The sequence below is a fragment of the Papaver somniferum genome, unplaced genomic scaffold (genome assembly GCF_003573695.1).
Source record: "Papaver somniferum cultivar HN1 unplaced genomic scaffold, ASM357369v1 unplaced-scaffold_46, whole genome shotgun sequence".
Lineage (NCBI taxonomy): Eukaryota > Viridiplantae > Streptophyta > Magnoliopsida > Ranunculales > Papaveraceae > Papaver > Papaver somniferum.
Genome location: NW_020647193.1, coordinates 861552 through 873656, shown reverse-complemented (window position 1 = coordinate 873656; position 12105 = coordinate 861552). Strand labels below are relative to the sequence as shown.

The window sequence follows — 12105 nt, the reverse complement described above, 5'->3', positions numbered from 1 at the left end:
AAAATCTAAATGAATCATGAAAAAAAAAAGTTTAAGACCTGCGCAACCAAACAACAATTTACCATTTTCAAGATACGCATTGATGGTTTTGTTCGTATGAGATTGATCAGGTCAGAAGATTGAAGATGGGACTTCCTTTTCAAATATGATCTAGCTGTTTTCTCCCGTTCTAATTCCTGTGAAAAAAATAGATCCCAATATCAGAAATCTCGTGATAGTATCGAACACAAAAAACATCAAGAAGAAGGTTATGGAGACAGTATGTTGTAGCATAAGTTCAAGAACAATGTATACGATATGCTTGTCAATACATACCCCACGTCACCATACTCAAAACTACCCGTGACAATAGTTCCTTGTATGACATTAGATCCATCAGTTCGTGTCTGTGTTTCTTATTGTGCTCCTTAATTTCTTCTTCAAGTTGGTTAACACGAACTTCATAGGTAGAAACTGACTCTTGTGCTGCCAGATATTCCTATCGATTTTCATATGCTATCTGTCTCTTTTTTTCAAGAGATCAACTTAACTGTGTTTGCTCGGATCTAAGACATGAGATCTGAAATACCTAGCACTAGTAAGCAAATAAATAAGAATCCATTACCAGATAATTAAACTAAATGAATCAAGAAACATGTGCTTCAAGAACAGTCATTCGAGATATGGTCTGAGAAAGGCGTTCAATCATGCGTCTCTCATTTTCCACATCTGCTGATTCTTTGGCCTCTGCCTCCTGCATATCAATTAGTATATGTAAGCCCATAACAAAGACCTAGAATAATACTTGCATAAAAGGCCTCCAGCAATAATCCAAAAACTTATATTACCTGGAGCCGAGAGTTAAGGGATCGCTCCACACCAGCCCAAGCTTCTTCCCTTCTAGCAGTTGTCTCCTGCAAGCATTCATTAAATATACAAATCTCAAAGCTCATCCTCTTCTCACCATAATTTAAGAGGGTATAAAAGTCCTTATTAAAGAATTTCATGACTACAGTATCACATGGACAAAAGAAAAAGAACCTGCATAGCTTCTATCTGCCCCAGGAGTGGCATCGTAGACACATGAATTTGTGTAACTAGCTCCTCACACCGATGCTCACTTTCCTAAAAACAAAATGTAAAAATAAAGCATGGCATTAATAAAGATGACTGTAAACAGCATTAACATAAGAAGCCAGTAGAAAGTCAGGAGGTATTAGGGTTTGCCTCTAATTTCACCTCTTTTTTTCCACGGGGTAATCGAAAACACCTTCTTGAAACTGATGAAACAAAACAATAGAAATTGAAACGGTTAGATGGAAATTTAAGCACCTTCTTCAAATCATCCATTACTAAAATAACAACAATTACGGACAAAAAAAAAGAGTAATGGAAATTGAATGAAACCAAACATGAGTAACACCGGAACGGTCAGGTGATTTACAATAACCACATGAACTCTTTCTTCTACCAACGAAATTTTTGATCTACAATTAAACTATCTTACACAATTTTAGTCTCTCAACAAAGAAAATAAAGTTAGGGTTCGGAAATTGAGAGATTCGGATAATTGCTGTCTCGAGTAAGATTCTTTTTTCCCCAAATTTGTGACCCTAAATTTCACAATCAAACTAAAATTTAACTCATTAAGATCAACATAACTTCTACTCAAACAATATCCATCTAAGATTTCATTAATTATACCCAATCAAACGAAGTTATTAATAAACCATAATTTTAATTATCTAAATGACCTCTTCTGATTGATATAATTTTCTCTCTTGCTCTTGGACATTATCAATCGTCAGATTTCATCTTCAATGTCACTTCAATTCTCTAATAAACTTCAGAAACCCTAACTCTGATTTTTTTTCTTCAACCTTATTTTCTAATTCACTTCAATCCCAACTATAATATTTCCCTTAAACCCCATTTTCATCTTCCAAAGCTTTTCTAAATTCTTCCTACGAAACCCTAATTTCTAAAATTTGTTCACCCTATCTTCTTTTTCCTTTGATTGGAGACTACTACATCCACCAATTATCCATGTCACTCAACTTTTTTCACTGATTCCTCTATTTCATCTACCAAACCCTAGTTTTCTTTTCCACGACCAATAACAGCATCACCGGTGTTGTTGTTTATCAATTCTAGTTACAACTGAACTCCAGTCCAATCCCCTATTTTTTACATCAGCTCGTGTTCATCACAATCTCACAAAACATAATCAATTATAGAATTAACGCAGGCGGAGAACAGGTGGAGAACTGAAGTTCTTCAGAGTTGCAGATCCAGAATGAAAGTAAGCCCGACCACTTCTAGACTCTTAAGGGTGGAAACAAAAACTAGATAACTTGACCAAACTTTGACTTGGGTGTATTTACTACCCCCTACTGTTCCCAACGACATGCGTACTTCGCATGCTTGATCACCAAACAGTTGTTGTTCGCAACCTCCTGCTCGCCGTTGCGAAAAATTTGCAACTAATGTTAGCAACGGCCCTAAAGCCGTTGCTAATCTGAGTTGCAAATTCCATAAAATGGTGTAATGAAAAAGGCCCATATGAGACATATCGATGACCAAGTATAGGTAAGATTATTTCCGCTCGAGGCGATGTATAAGGAAACCACAGGAAGGATAGGAGGCCAGAAGTTGGAGGAAGTAATGCAGGAGGCAGGACAATTGCCCCTGGCGGCAAGTTTTCTGGACAAACCATTTCCAAAGAAATGTTTTCTCCCAAATTTACAACTCCCTTTGATGGCACAGGCGAAGCAATTGAACATCTCCGATCCTATCGTATGACGTTAACACAATGGAGACAATACGACGTCGTGATGTGCAAATTTTTACCAGCCAGCTTAAAAAACATGATGTGGTTCAATAACCTTCGAAAGGAATCAGTCAAGTCATTCTCCCACTAGTAAGAACTTTTCTTAGAAGCATATATGCATAATAGTCGAGTTAAACCTGGAATTGACATGTTATTCCAATTAAGTAGAGGGTCAAACGAGTCCCTACGATCTCTGGTAATTGGCTGGAGGAAGCTCTGTGCAGAAATCGGGCGAGTACCTGAAGCCTATATAGAATCTTAGGTTTCAAAAATAGTCTGCGAAAGACACACCCCGTATTTGTGAGAATATACGAAACAATGCCACCCTGTTTGGGAAAACAAAGGGAAATCCAAGAATATTATACAGCCCCAAAAGAACTACAAGATGGAACCTACGATTAGTTGTCCGAGGAAATAACAAGGGAGAGAATATGGTAGAACCACAAACATCGCAGGCACAAACCCGAAGACCGAGCGACCTCATAATAAAACTACACGATTCAATAAACAGAGAAGTGGATGATCGAAAGGGCGAGACCAAGCCAAACAAAAGAAGGGAAAATTTGTAGATCCAGTCTACACAAAGCTAAACACCCCCATTTCCGAAATCTTTAAGAAAATCGACGGAACGTACAAAATCATTTTCCCATCGAACAGAGGACAACAACCTGAACATGCGAAAAAATAAGTTTTATAGCCATTCGACGGACTCTAGCAGAGTTCTAAAGAAAATGGTACAAGATATGATTGATGATGGAAAGCTCCGGGAGTATATCGCATTGCTAGATCCTCCTGAGGCGACAAAAGCCCCGATACACCGTGTGGAAATCCCACGGCAATTTCAGCACTTAGGGTGTAACACGGATTTCCTTTCAGCTGTCACAGCACTAACAATGGAGGGAACATCAGAGGGCGAATCCATAAACAGAACTTTGAAAGGAACGATGTTTTTAACGTGACAAAATAACCACCGAATGAGGAATGAATGAAACAACCCATCATATTTTCAGCCTTCGAGGTACCAGAGGTAGAAGGAATAAAAACGATCTCCTAGTGGTCACGATGGCTATCACACTCCAAGAACACGAAGAGGGGGAAAAGAAACCGAAGGCAGTGCCATGGGCATTGCCTAAAATACTAATAGATGTTGGAAGCTCCGTCAAAATCTTATTCTATGAGACATCAAACATATGGGATTAAAAGACGAATACCTAATAACCAGACCAAGGGGCGAAATAACCCTGGAAATTCGTGTAGGTAAAATCCTAATTAACCTTGACTAATTTTTGTGTAGTAGATGTAATTTCACCTCATACTATTATTTTTGTGTAGCCATCTGCCATGCTATTTTAAGACCTTGACCAGGTGAAAATGCTCTAAGAGCATCTCCAATAAAATATGGAAGATTTATTTTTTTAGTGAACCATAGAATTTTAGACTTTCATTTTAACTAAATCCATCTTAACAATAGGTACTACAAAATAGGAGCGATGAAATACTTAATTATTTTGAAATTTTTGAAGAAAGTCTTATCTTGACCTCTGGAATGACCTCCATGCATGTCATATTTATTATTGTTAATAATTGATTAAATTATAATTAAACGGTTAAGATCTCATCAAATAAGATTTTTTAAGGGTCAAACCTCTATACTATTGGAGATGGTTTATCAGTCATGGGGTCCTACACAGTAGAAACTCAATAAATTAATGTCGTTGGGACCACCGAAATTTATTAATTAAGCCGGATATTAATTGACCGATAAATTAATAATTATTAATTTATATACTAATTAATATTTAATTAACTTATAGATAAATTCAACTTTGATCAACAGATAAGATAGGTTAAGATAGTTCAGATGAACAGTTAGACGGTGATGTCCCTCAAGACTTGCAAAATTTGATGGAAAAATTGGGTTGTCGCAATTCAGTGAATGTCATGATATCCTAAATATTTGTAAGAAAATAAAGTTACGCAATTGTTGATTGATGAAGAAATAATCGAGAGCGTTATGAGAACTGAAAAAAATAAGAAAAAATGTGATGAAATTTCTATAATAGGTCCCCCTTCACAAAACGAGGTTGTTAAAGCGACAATCACATTAAATAATTTTTCGCTGGCTATATGAGAAACAACACTAAAAATTCTTATGATGATAAGAAAAATTAATTCAATGTGATATTGATTTTAACAAATAAACAGAAGATAATTGGTTCATTTTTCAAGAATATGCTCTTAATATTGTGGATTATTAATTTATACTTCATATGACCTCTATATAGGTAATAAAAAATCTATTAATTTATAACTTTAGCTAAATGTCAATTTGACATGTTGTCCCTGACTAGGAACCGGCTAAAAATACTATTTAAGAGAATTTATTAAATAATCAAGTATTAATTAATGGAGTTTATAATGTATTTATTAAACATGCAAATCCTTCTAAATAAGGGTCTTCAAAAAGTTTACAAGTAGGATTTTTAACACCCCATATTGGAGATGCTCTAAGGATACTGTTGGGAAAAAAGAACAACATGTGGGGGTATTTTTACGGCAACTCGCATTCATCGTTTTACCCGTTGATATGTGGAGAGAGATTATGTCAATGCGCAGTTGCACGTCCCAACTTGAAGAACACATTGATGGTATATGCCTATTCTCTGTTGGCTTTATCAGCAGCTTCTATTAGTGTCCAACAATACAATTTTGATTAGATGTATGGAAATATGTACACAAAATTGGTCAATTAACCTAATAATGATAATTTCTTGATAAAAAAGACATGTAAAATATGATACTGTTTAAATGGAAGAGAATGTAAAAATAGTCAGGATGTAAACAGTCTCATCATACCCATTTTCAAATACTTTTTCTTATTTTTAATTTGCATCAGGATGCATTCAGTTTTATCCTTGCTATTTTTTAAGTTTAAGACAAAATGAATCCAATTCATTCTTGCTATTTTTTTGGTGTCCATTTTACCCATACTATTTTTTACGTCCATTATAATAATGTTTTAAAAATATTTGGATAATTGACCCAATTTCTCAAATATGTAAGGTATGATGGTTGATGATTGAAGGTGGAGTTATTTACAGAAGTAAATCCCCGAATGTCTTTCTTAATTAGCTATAGTAAAATCATGCAATTCGACTGGTAAGTTATGAAAACTGGTTAATTTGAGACAAGTTCTTCCCGAATTGTGGCTGGCTCACTCTACTGAATCTTCATATGTGGTTTAATTATGCTGTATAGAAATTTCAGGACCCAACTAGTAATTTTCCAATTCTAGATGTGCACTGCAACTGTTTGTATTTTTGTCTAAAAGACCCAAATGCCATAAAATTTTCAACCATTTGTCTAGAAAGTGGTCTATGCTGGAGCATCTTGGTCTTGTAGACATGATATTTTTTGTGACATGATTTTATGCATTGCTCTTTTTCTTTCACGGTTTGGAACTACTTCATTAAAGCCTTCAAGATCTCATGGCTAATGCCGAGAACACTTTTACAATTGTTTGATGCTTGGGTTATGAGCGTCTTGCATGGAAAAGATAAAGCTATTTGGAAAATTATTCATTATGCAATTTGCTGGATTTTGTGGAAGGAAAGAAACGGGAGAGTCTTTGGTGGGCGTAGGAAAGACACTAACGAGATCATTGATATGGTTAAACATTTATTTGTTCTTTGGTCATTTGATTCCGATATTTTTAAATTTGTTCCCCTAATCTCATTTGGAGCAATTGGGAAGCACTCATGAGTGACTGATTAGCTTTTTGTAACTCTCTTTCTTTAATATAACCTTTCTCTTAGAAAAAAGATTCATATTTCAAACTAGGAAGTTTATTCCGTCTCACTATCTCATAGTAAATCGACAACTTAATATCAGTAATTTCTTTTGTCTATATATTTCCAACTAAATCTCTAGATTACGTGCTGGGTACATTGTTTTTATATCTATATCCAGGAAAGAATATTGGTATCATTATTTGCAGTTCATTGCAATACTGGTCGATGTTAATTATATCTATATCCAGGAAAGAATATTGGTATCATTTGAATAACAATAACTATATTCGTTCCACTATTTGAATCCACCGTCAAACCCACCGTTGAGGTGGCGTTGACATGTGCTTGATTTTATTATATTCTGGTTGTTCTTTGGTTTGCTGACGTGCATTTTAATATTCACGGTTTTTCTCTCACAGCGAGGGAAGGGTTTTCTTCTCGCTCCGAAATAAGTCTGAAATAAAAATCCAAAACATGTCAGTTCAAACTTGAAAGTCGATTTTTCTGAATCTTCCTTTGGTTTGTGTCATCTTACCTACAGTCCTAGTCGATCCTCTTAAAATACTGCGATAAAATCATCTGAGTTCTATTAGTTGAGTCTAAAAAGATATCAAAACATCTAATGAAGGATCATAGGAGGTGTGATACGGCTGTGATGAAAGTACATCGTGTCAGATACTCGGACGAAGGTTAGCAATATTATTCGAAAAAGGTGTAGTACGATATTACAAAAAAGGAACAACATGATAGATAGGGCTCTGCACATGGATCGGTTCGGTTTTTGGCAAAAATAAAACCTAAACCGAGATACTCGGTTTTCCAGCATTAGAAACCAATGAAACCAATTATCTTATTCAGTTTCACTCGGTCCGGTTCCTACTCGGTTCAGTAAAAAACCGGCCGATTTTTGGTTAACCGACAGATTTATAAAATACGTTTCACTTTTGTCAGTTTTGCATATCCGACAGGTTAAATTTTCAAAAAAAATTGTCAGTAACATGAAATTGAAATTTTTTAACCTGCTACAAACATAGCTCTTAAGGCATTAGATCTAAAATACGGATTCATACTAAAACAAAGTAGACTTCCATCAATTGCTTATCTGATTAACCATGAACCTACATCTGTTTAGATGGAAAATCAAAGTAGAGGTCCCATTCTTCATAGGATCAGCAGCAAATCTTGCGTTACAATGACGACATCTTGCATGTATTGAAGGAGGCTCTTCCCTATCAAAGTGATCCCATACTGAAGCCTTAACTTGACGTTGCCTACCAATTGGTGCTGTGTTTTCCATTGAATATTGTAAAAGTACATGCACATAAGCAGAAAATCAAGTTGAGTATGATTTGATTTTCTTCGAACGAATATCTATGAGATGTTAGATAAATAAAATCCTCTATGTACACCCCTACCATTACCTACATTTATCTATGTCTCTTCTTATTCAGATATTGGACGAAATCCATGTCAAACAGAGTATAACATACCTAAGAAATTTTAGTTCTTAAAGCACTTCACATATTCTGTAACAAAATTAGACGGACAAGTGTTTACATGCAAACAAAGGGAGATCAGTACTTACACAACTATCCATTCATGACAATTAATACACTCGAAAATTGGTAATTTTAGCAGAATTCCCATGTTTCCCTCAATTACAAATGTATATTTATTACAATCAAGCAAAAATTTTAGGCAAATCCATCAAAACCGAGACTCACACAGATTACAACACAAAGAAGCAAAGCTATACCTCAACAAATTAAACCAAGCAAGAATTGTCTAGTAAATCGATCAAATCAGGTAATTAAAAACTCTCTAAGTCTCAACCACTACATAAATCAGTTCTTGGATCTTCTCGAATCTTATATATTTGGTATCTTATATTCTAATAAACAACATATCCAAATTTCAGCAACATTGGATAATTAGACAATGAGAAAAACTAACAATAACTAGAACTTTCTAGGATTTCAATCCGCAAAATGCATCCACAACTTATGCAATACTTTAAGTAGTATCGTGACCCGATGCTCTTGAATCTCATAACAATTCGACCGCAGGATCTAAAGATATCAACATAATAAAAGAATACATTCTAGGTTTTACAAGTGACAAAAAGAGGGAGTGAGCAAATCTCTTCAATGCAACATGAATTTGGGTGAAACTACATGAACCCATACAAGAATTTAGCACGAATTAGACATTTCTAACAAGTTTGAGAAAACACCCCATCTTTTAACAATAAAAACCCTAGTTCTAACAATATAAGCCTTTCAAATGTAACATTCATTCATTAAGAAAATCTCACCTTTACAGATTCGTAGTATTCAGATAAACCATACAGTTAAAGCACCAAACATGCAAATATCAATTTCCAAGAATCTCTAATGCTTCCTGTATTTAAAAAATATAAATTCATCAATACCAACAAAACCTGATGTATTCAATTCTTCAAATAAAATTCAAAACCCCAATATAAAACCAAACCAACCTAAATTCAAACTCAATCGCTTCTCATACCTCTTAAATGAAAGGTTACCAATTACAAGAATTAGCTTCAAAATCGAGAGAAACCCTTAAGATAATTGAGAGCACAAATCCTTAGTTCAACCACTAAATCATGAATATCAAAAATATAAAAAAAGTAAATCAATTCAATCAAACACCAAATTATCCCACATAAATTCCTAAACTTAATGAAAACCTAATGTTCAGAAACAAGAAAAAAAAAACATCACTGAAAATCAAAGATTCACTTACAAGGGTTATGATTTAGAACCTTGCATGGTATATTTATGATTACTTAGTTGATTCTAAGATGATGAATAAGAAGAGAAAGAAGAAGGTGGTGATAAATCTGGTGATGGTGGTGAATCTTTATGAGTAGAAGAGAAGCAGTAGCAGCCGAGAGAAAGAGTGAATGAGAAAGAAGGGTTCTGTTATGTTGGAAAGAAAAAAATGAGACAAATAAACCTAATTATGACGGCTACAATTAACTATTATCAACATCGATGTCTATGATTAGTTAGTGTATATAACATTCGATTTTCACAGTTTTTTTGGGTTCGATTTTGAGCAACAACCGAAACTGAAACCAACATTGTCGGTTTTCTAAAAATGGAAACCGTGATTAAACTCTAGGAATTCGATTTCACTTCGGTTCGGTTTATATTCCAACGGTTTCGGTTCGGTGCATGGTTTCGGTTCGGTTTTGCATAGCCCTAACGATAAATGGACAAGGCGAGATAAGTCGGAGAGAAGAACTCGAACGATGCACCTTAAAGGATAACAAAATACCAGTTCGAGTAAAGATAAGATGTACGATAACATTACCAACCGATATATTGGATCGCACTAGAGTTGGGAAACAAGCTCATAACCTGCGGGTTGCCCAGGCCCGGCCCGTAAAAATCCGCGCCCGGCTTGGCTGATTGTTTAAACAAGCCGGGTTAGGGTTGGAAAAAGGTTGGATTGTTGGAAAACGGGTTTGCCCGTACTGGACCGTAAACCCGCGGGTTTAAACTGTTAACCCATGTATAAAATCATATATATACATACATTTTTGATTTCATAACCCTAATTATTATTTTTTCTTCACCACACCCTTTCTTCAGCGCCATCATCAGCTCTCCCTCATTGTCATCACCGCGCCTCTGTTGAGAATCACAACCATCATCTCCATTACCACCTCTTTCTTATTCTTCTTCTGTTCTTCTTTTCTTTCTTCCTCTTTTCCAGAAACTGGATCTGAGCATCATTTTGAGCAGTTGCAGTCGAACCGTAAAGATACGTCAAGGATTGATTAAAGCATCCGTTTACTGGAATTAAGACGAAGATGTTTTGGGTTTGTCGCGATCGAGAAGAAGAAGGAGAAGGTGAGAAAGTTAGTAGGGGGTTTTGTTATGGTTTACACAACAACAAATAAAGTTCATTTTTCATGTGATTTATATGGGATGGATCTGTTACTATCAATCAATTCTAAAATTGAAGATGGTGGAATCCTTTTTAGGGTTTTGAAGGATGAAATGGAAGAATTCAATGTGGGTTTGGAGATTAAGTTACTACTATTGAATGTTGAAAAGAACATAAAGAAAGGAAATCTGAGTATTGAGATGAATTGGAGGTGCAAATAGATCACCAGTGCAAAATCAATAGCTGACCTGAAGATTAAAGCCCTTAAATTTTAGATCTGAATGCAAAGTGCAAAAGACAAAAGTTGTTGTTTGCTTAGTTCTATAATCTGTATTATTTCAGTTTAAGTGAAGTAAAAGCAGCGGTTTTGATCTTAAGTTTAACAGATAGATGGGTTTAATACTTCGACCATGGTGATTGTCATGTATACGAATGGATTGTGCCTGCCGCTGGTGAGTCTGTGATGTGTGTGGTCTCTGTAAGGTTGTTGTTGTGGTTGTTAATGTTCTACAAATAAGAAATTGAGGTCAGGGATATGTGTTGAAGAAATTGAACTGAGAATGGAGCTAATGATGCAATGGCAGAAGTAGTGATATATAGATCGATGGGGTTTGAGCCTGTTAATTCCTGGGGTTCTGGTTTGGATATGAAGATGTTCTTTATATGACAACAGTCTGATGTATATGATCTTAATTTATACCCTTATCGATCGGTTTTGAGTCTGTTATTTCCAGGGGTTGTAGTGATTTTTAATTTTTGTATTAGATTGATCTTAACTTTGATTAGTATTGAACATTTCTTGAGATATTGTTGGATCTAATATTTAGAAAAATAAGTTTTCTTCTTAACTGCTAGGGGTTGGGGATGTTATGCTTATCTGCTTCTTTGGTTCTCTCAGTTGTAGCGGATACTGAATAGCAACAATAACCATCTTGCTGGCTGACTATGTCTGTCAGAATCATAAATGAGTTTTTATTCGCCGTGATTAACTTAATTAAGTTTTTTTTTTTAATTAAACAAGCCGGGATAGCCCGCAAGCTTTACCCGTTACGGGTGCGGGTTGAAAAAATGTCGAACCGTGAAGAATAACGGCCCCCAAGCTTGGGTCGATGTTAACCCGTAACCCGCTGGTTGGGTAACAATCCAGATCCCACCCGTCCGTTTTCCAGCTGTAGATTGCACCTTCAGTGTCCAGTCTGTCTATAAATATGAATCCATGTCACTAGTGGAAAATGGGTATTTTACCACCCACATCAGAGACTATCATTGACGGTAGTCGGACTGTTTACCAAACAAAGAGGTCTCTGATTTAATAAAAATACAAAAAAAAATCCAATCACTTAAAAACGGTCTCTGAATATTTACTATTTTACCATCATTCAGAGTCCGATTCCGCTACCCATGATTAGTGATGTATCTGTAGTTAGATGAACGGATGAAACTTTTTTGAAATTTGAGCCATTGATATTGATGAATGGACGACTTGATCGTGAAGGAGGACTTCGTTATTATCGATGTATTTGTACTCATCTCTATTTCCCTATCCGTTATCTTTATTCTCCCATACCTCTTTCACTAACTCACAGC

General features: G+C 35.4%; 1 protein-coding gene across 1 annotated transcript; it reads right to left on the bottom strand.

Moving 5' to 3' along the window:
- Positions 1-351: 351 nt before the first annotated feature.
- On the bottom strand, positions 352-1376 carry LOC113342640 (golgin candidate 5-like). The gene is made up of 5 exons (XM_026587116.1): positions 1219-1376; positions 1021-1104; positions 828-893; positions 691-733; positions 352-574 (listed from the first exon to the last, which is right to left on the bottom strand). The coding sequence occupies exons 1-5, from the start codon at positions 1327-1329 to the stop codon at positions 546-548; spliced, it is 333 nt and encodes a 110-aa protein (XP_026442901.1). The 5' UTR covers positions 1330-1376; the 3' UTR covers positions 352-545.
- Between the last annotated feature and the right edge of the window lie 10729 nt (positions 1377-12105).

What these genes read in the sequence shown, in the direction of transcription:
- LOC113342640 (XM_026587116.1), bottom strand. Translation starts at nt 1,329, where the DNA reads ATGGATGATTTGAAGAAGGTGCTTAAATTTCCATCTAACCGTTTCAAT. An exon ending in GGCAGATAGAAGCTATGCAG is followed by an intron (nt 894 to 1,020) that starts GTTCTTTTTCTT and finishes GAATGCTTGCAG; the next exon opens with GAGACAACTGCTAGAAGGGA. An exon ending in AGATGTGGAAAATGAGAGAC is followed by an intron (nt 575 to 690) that starts GCATGATTGAAC and finishes TTTGCTTACTAG; the next exon opens with TGCTAGGTATTTCAGATCTC.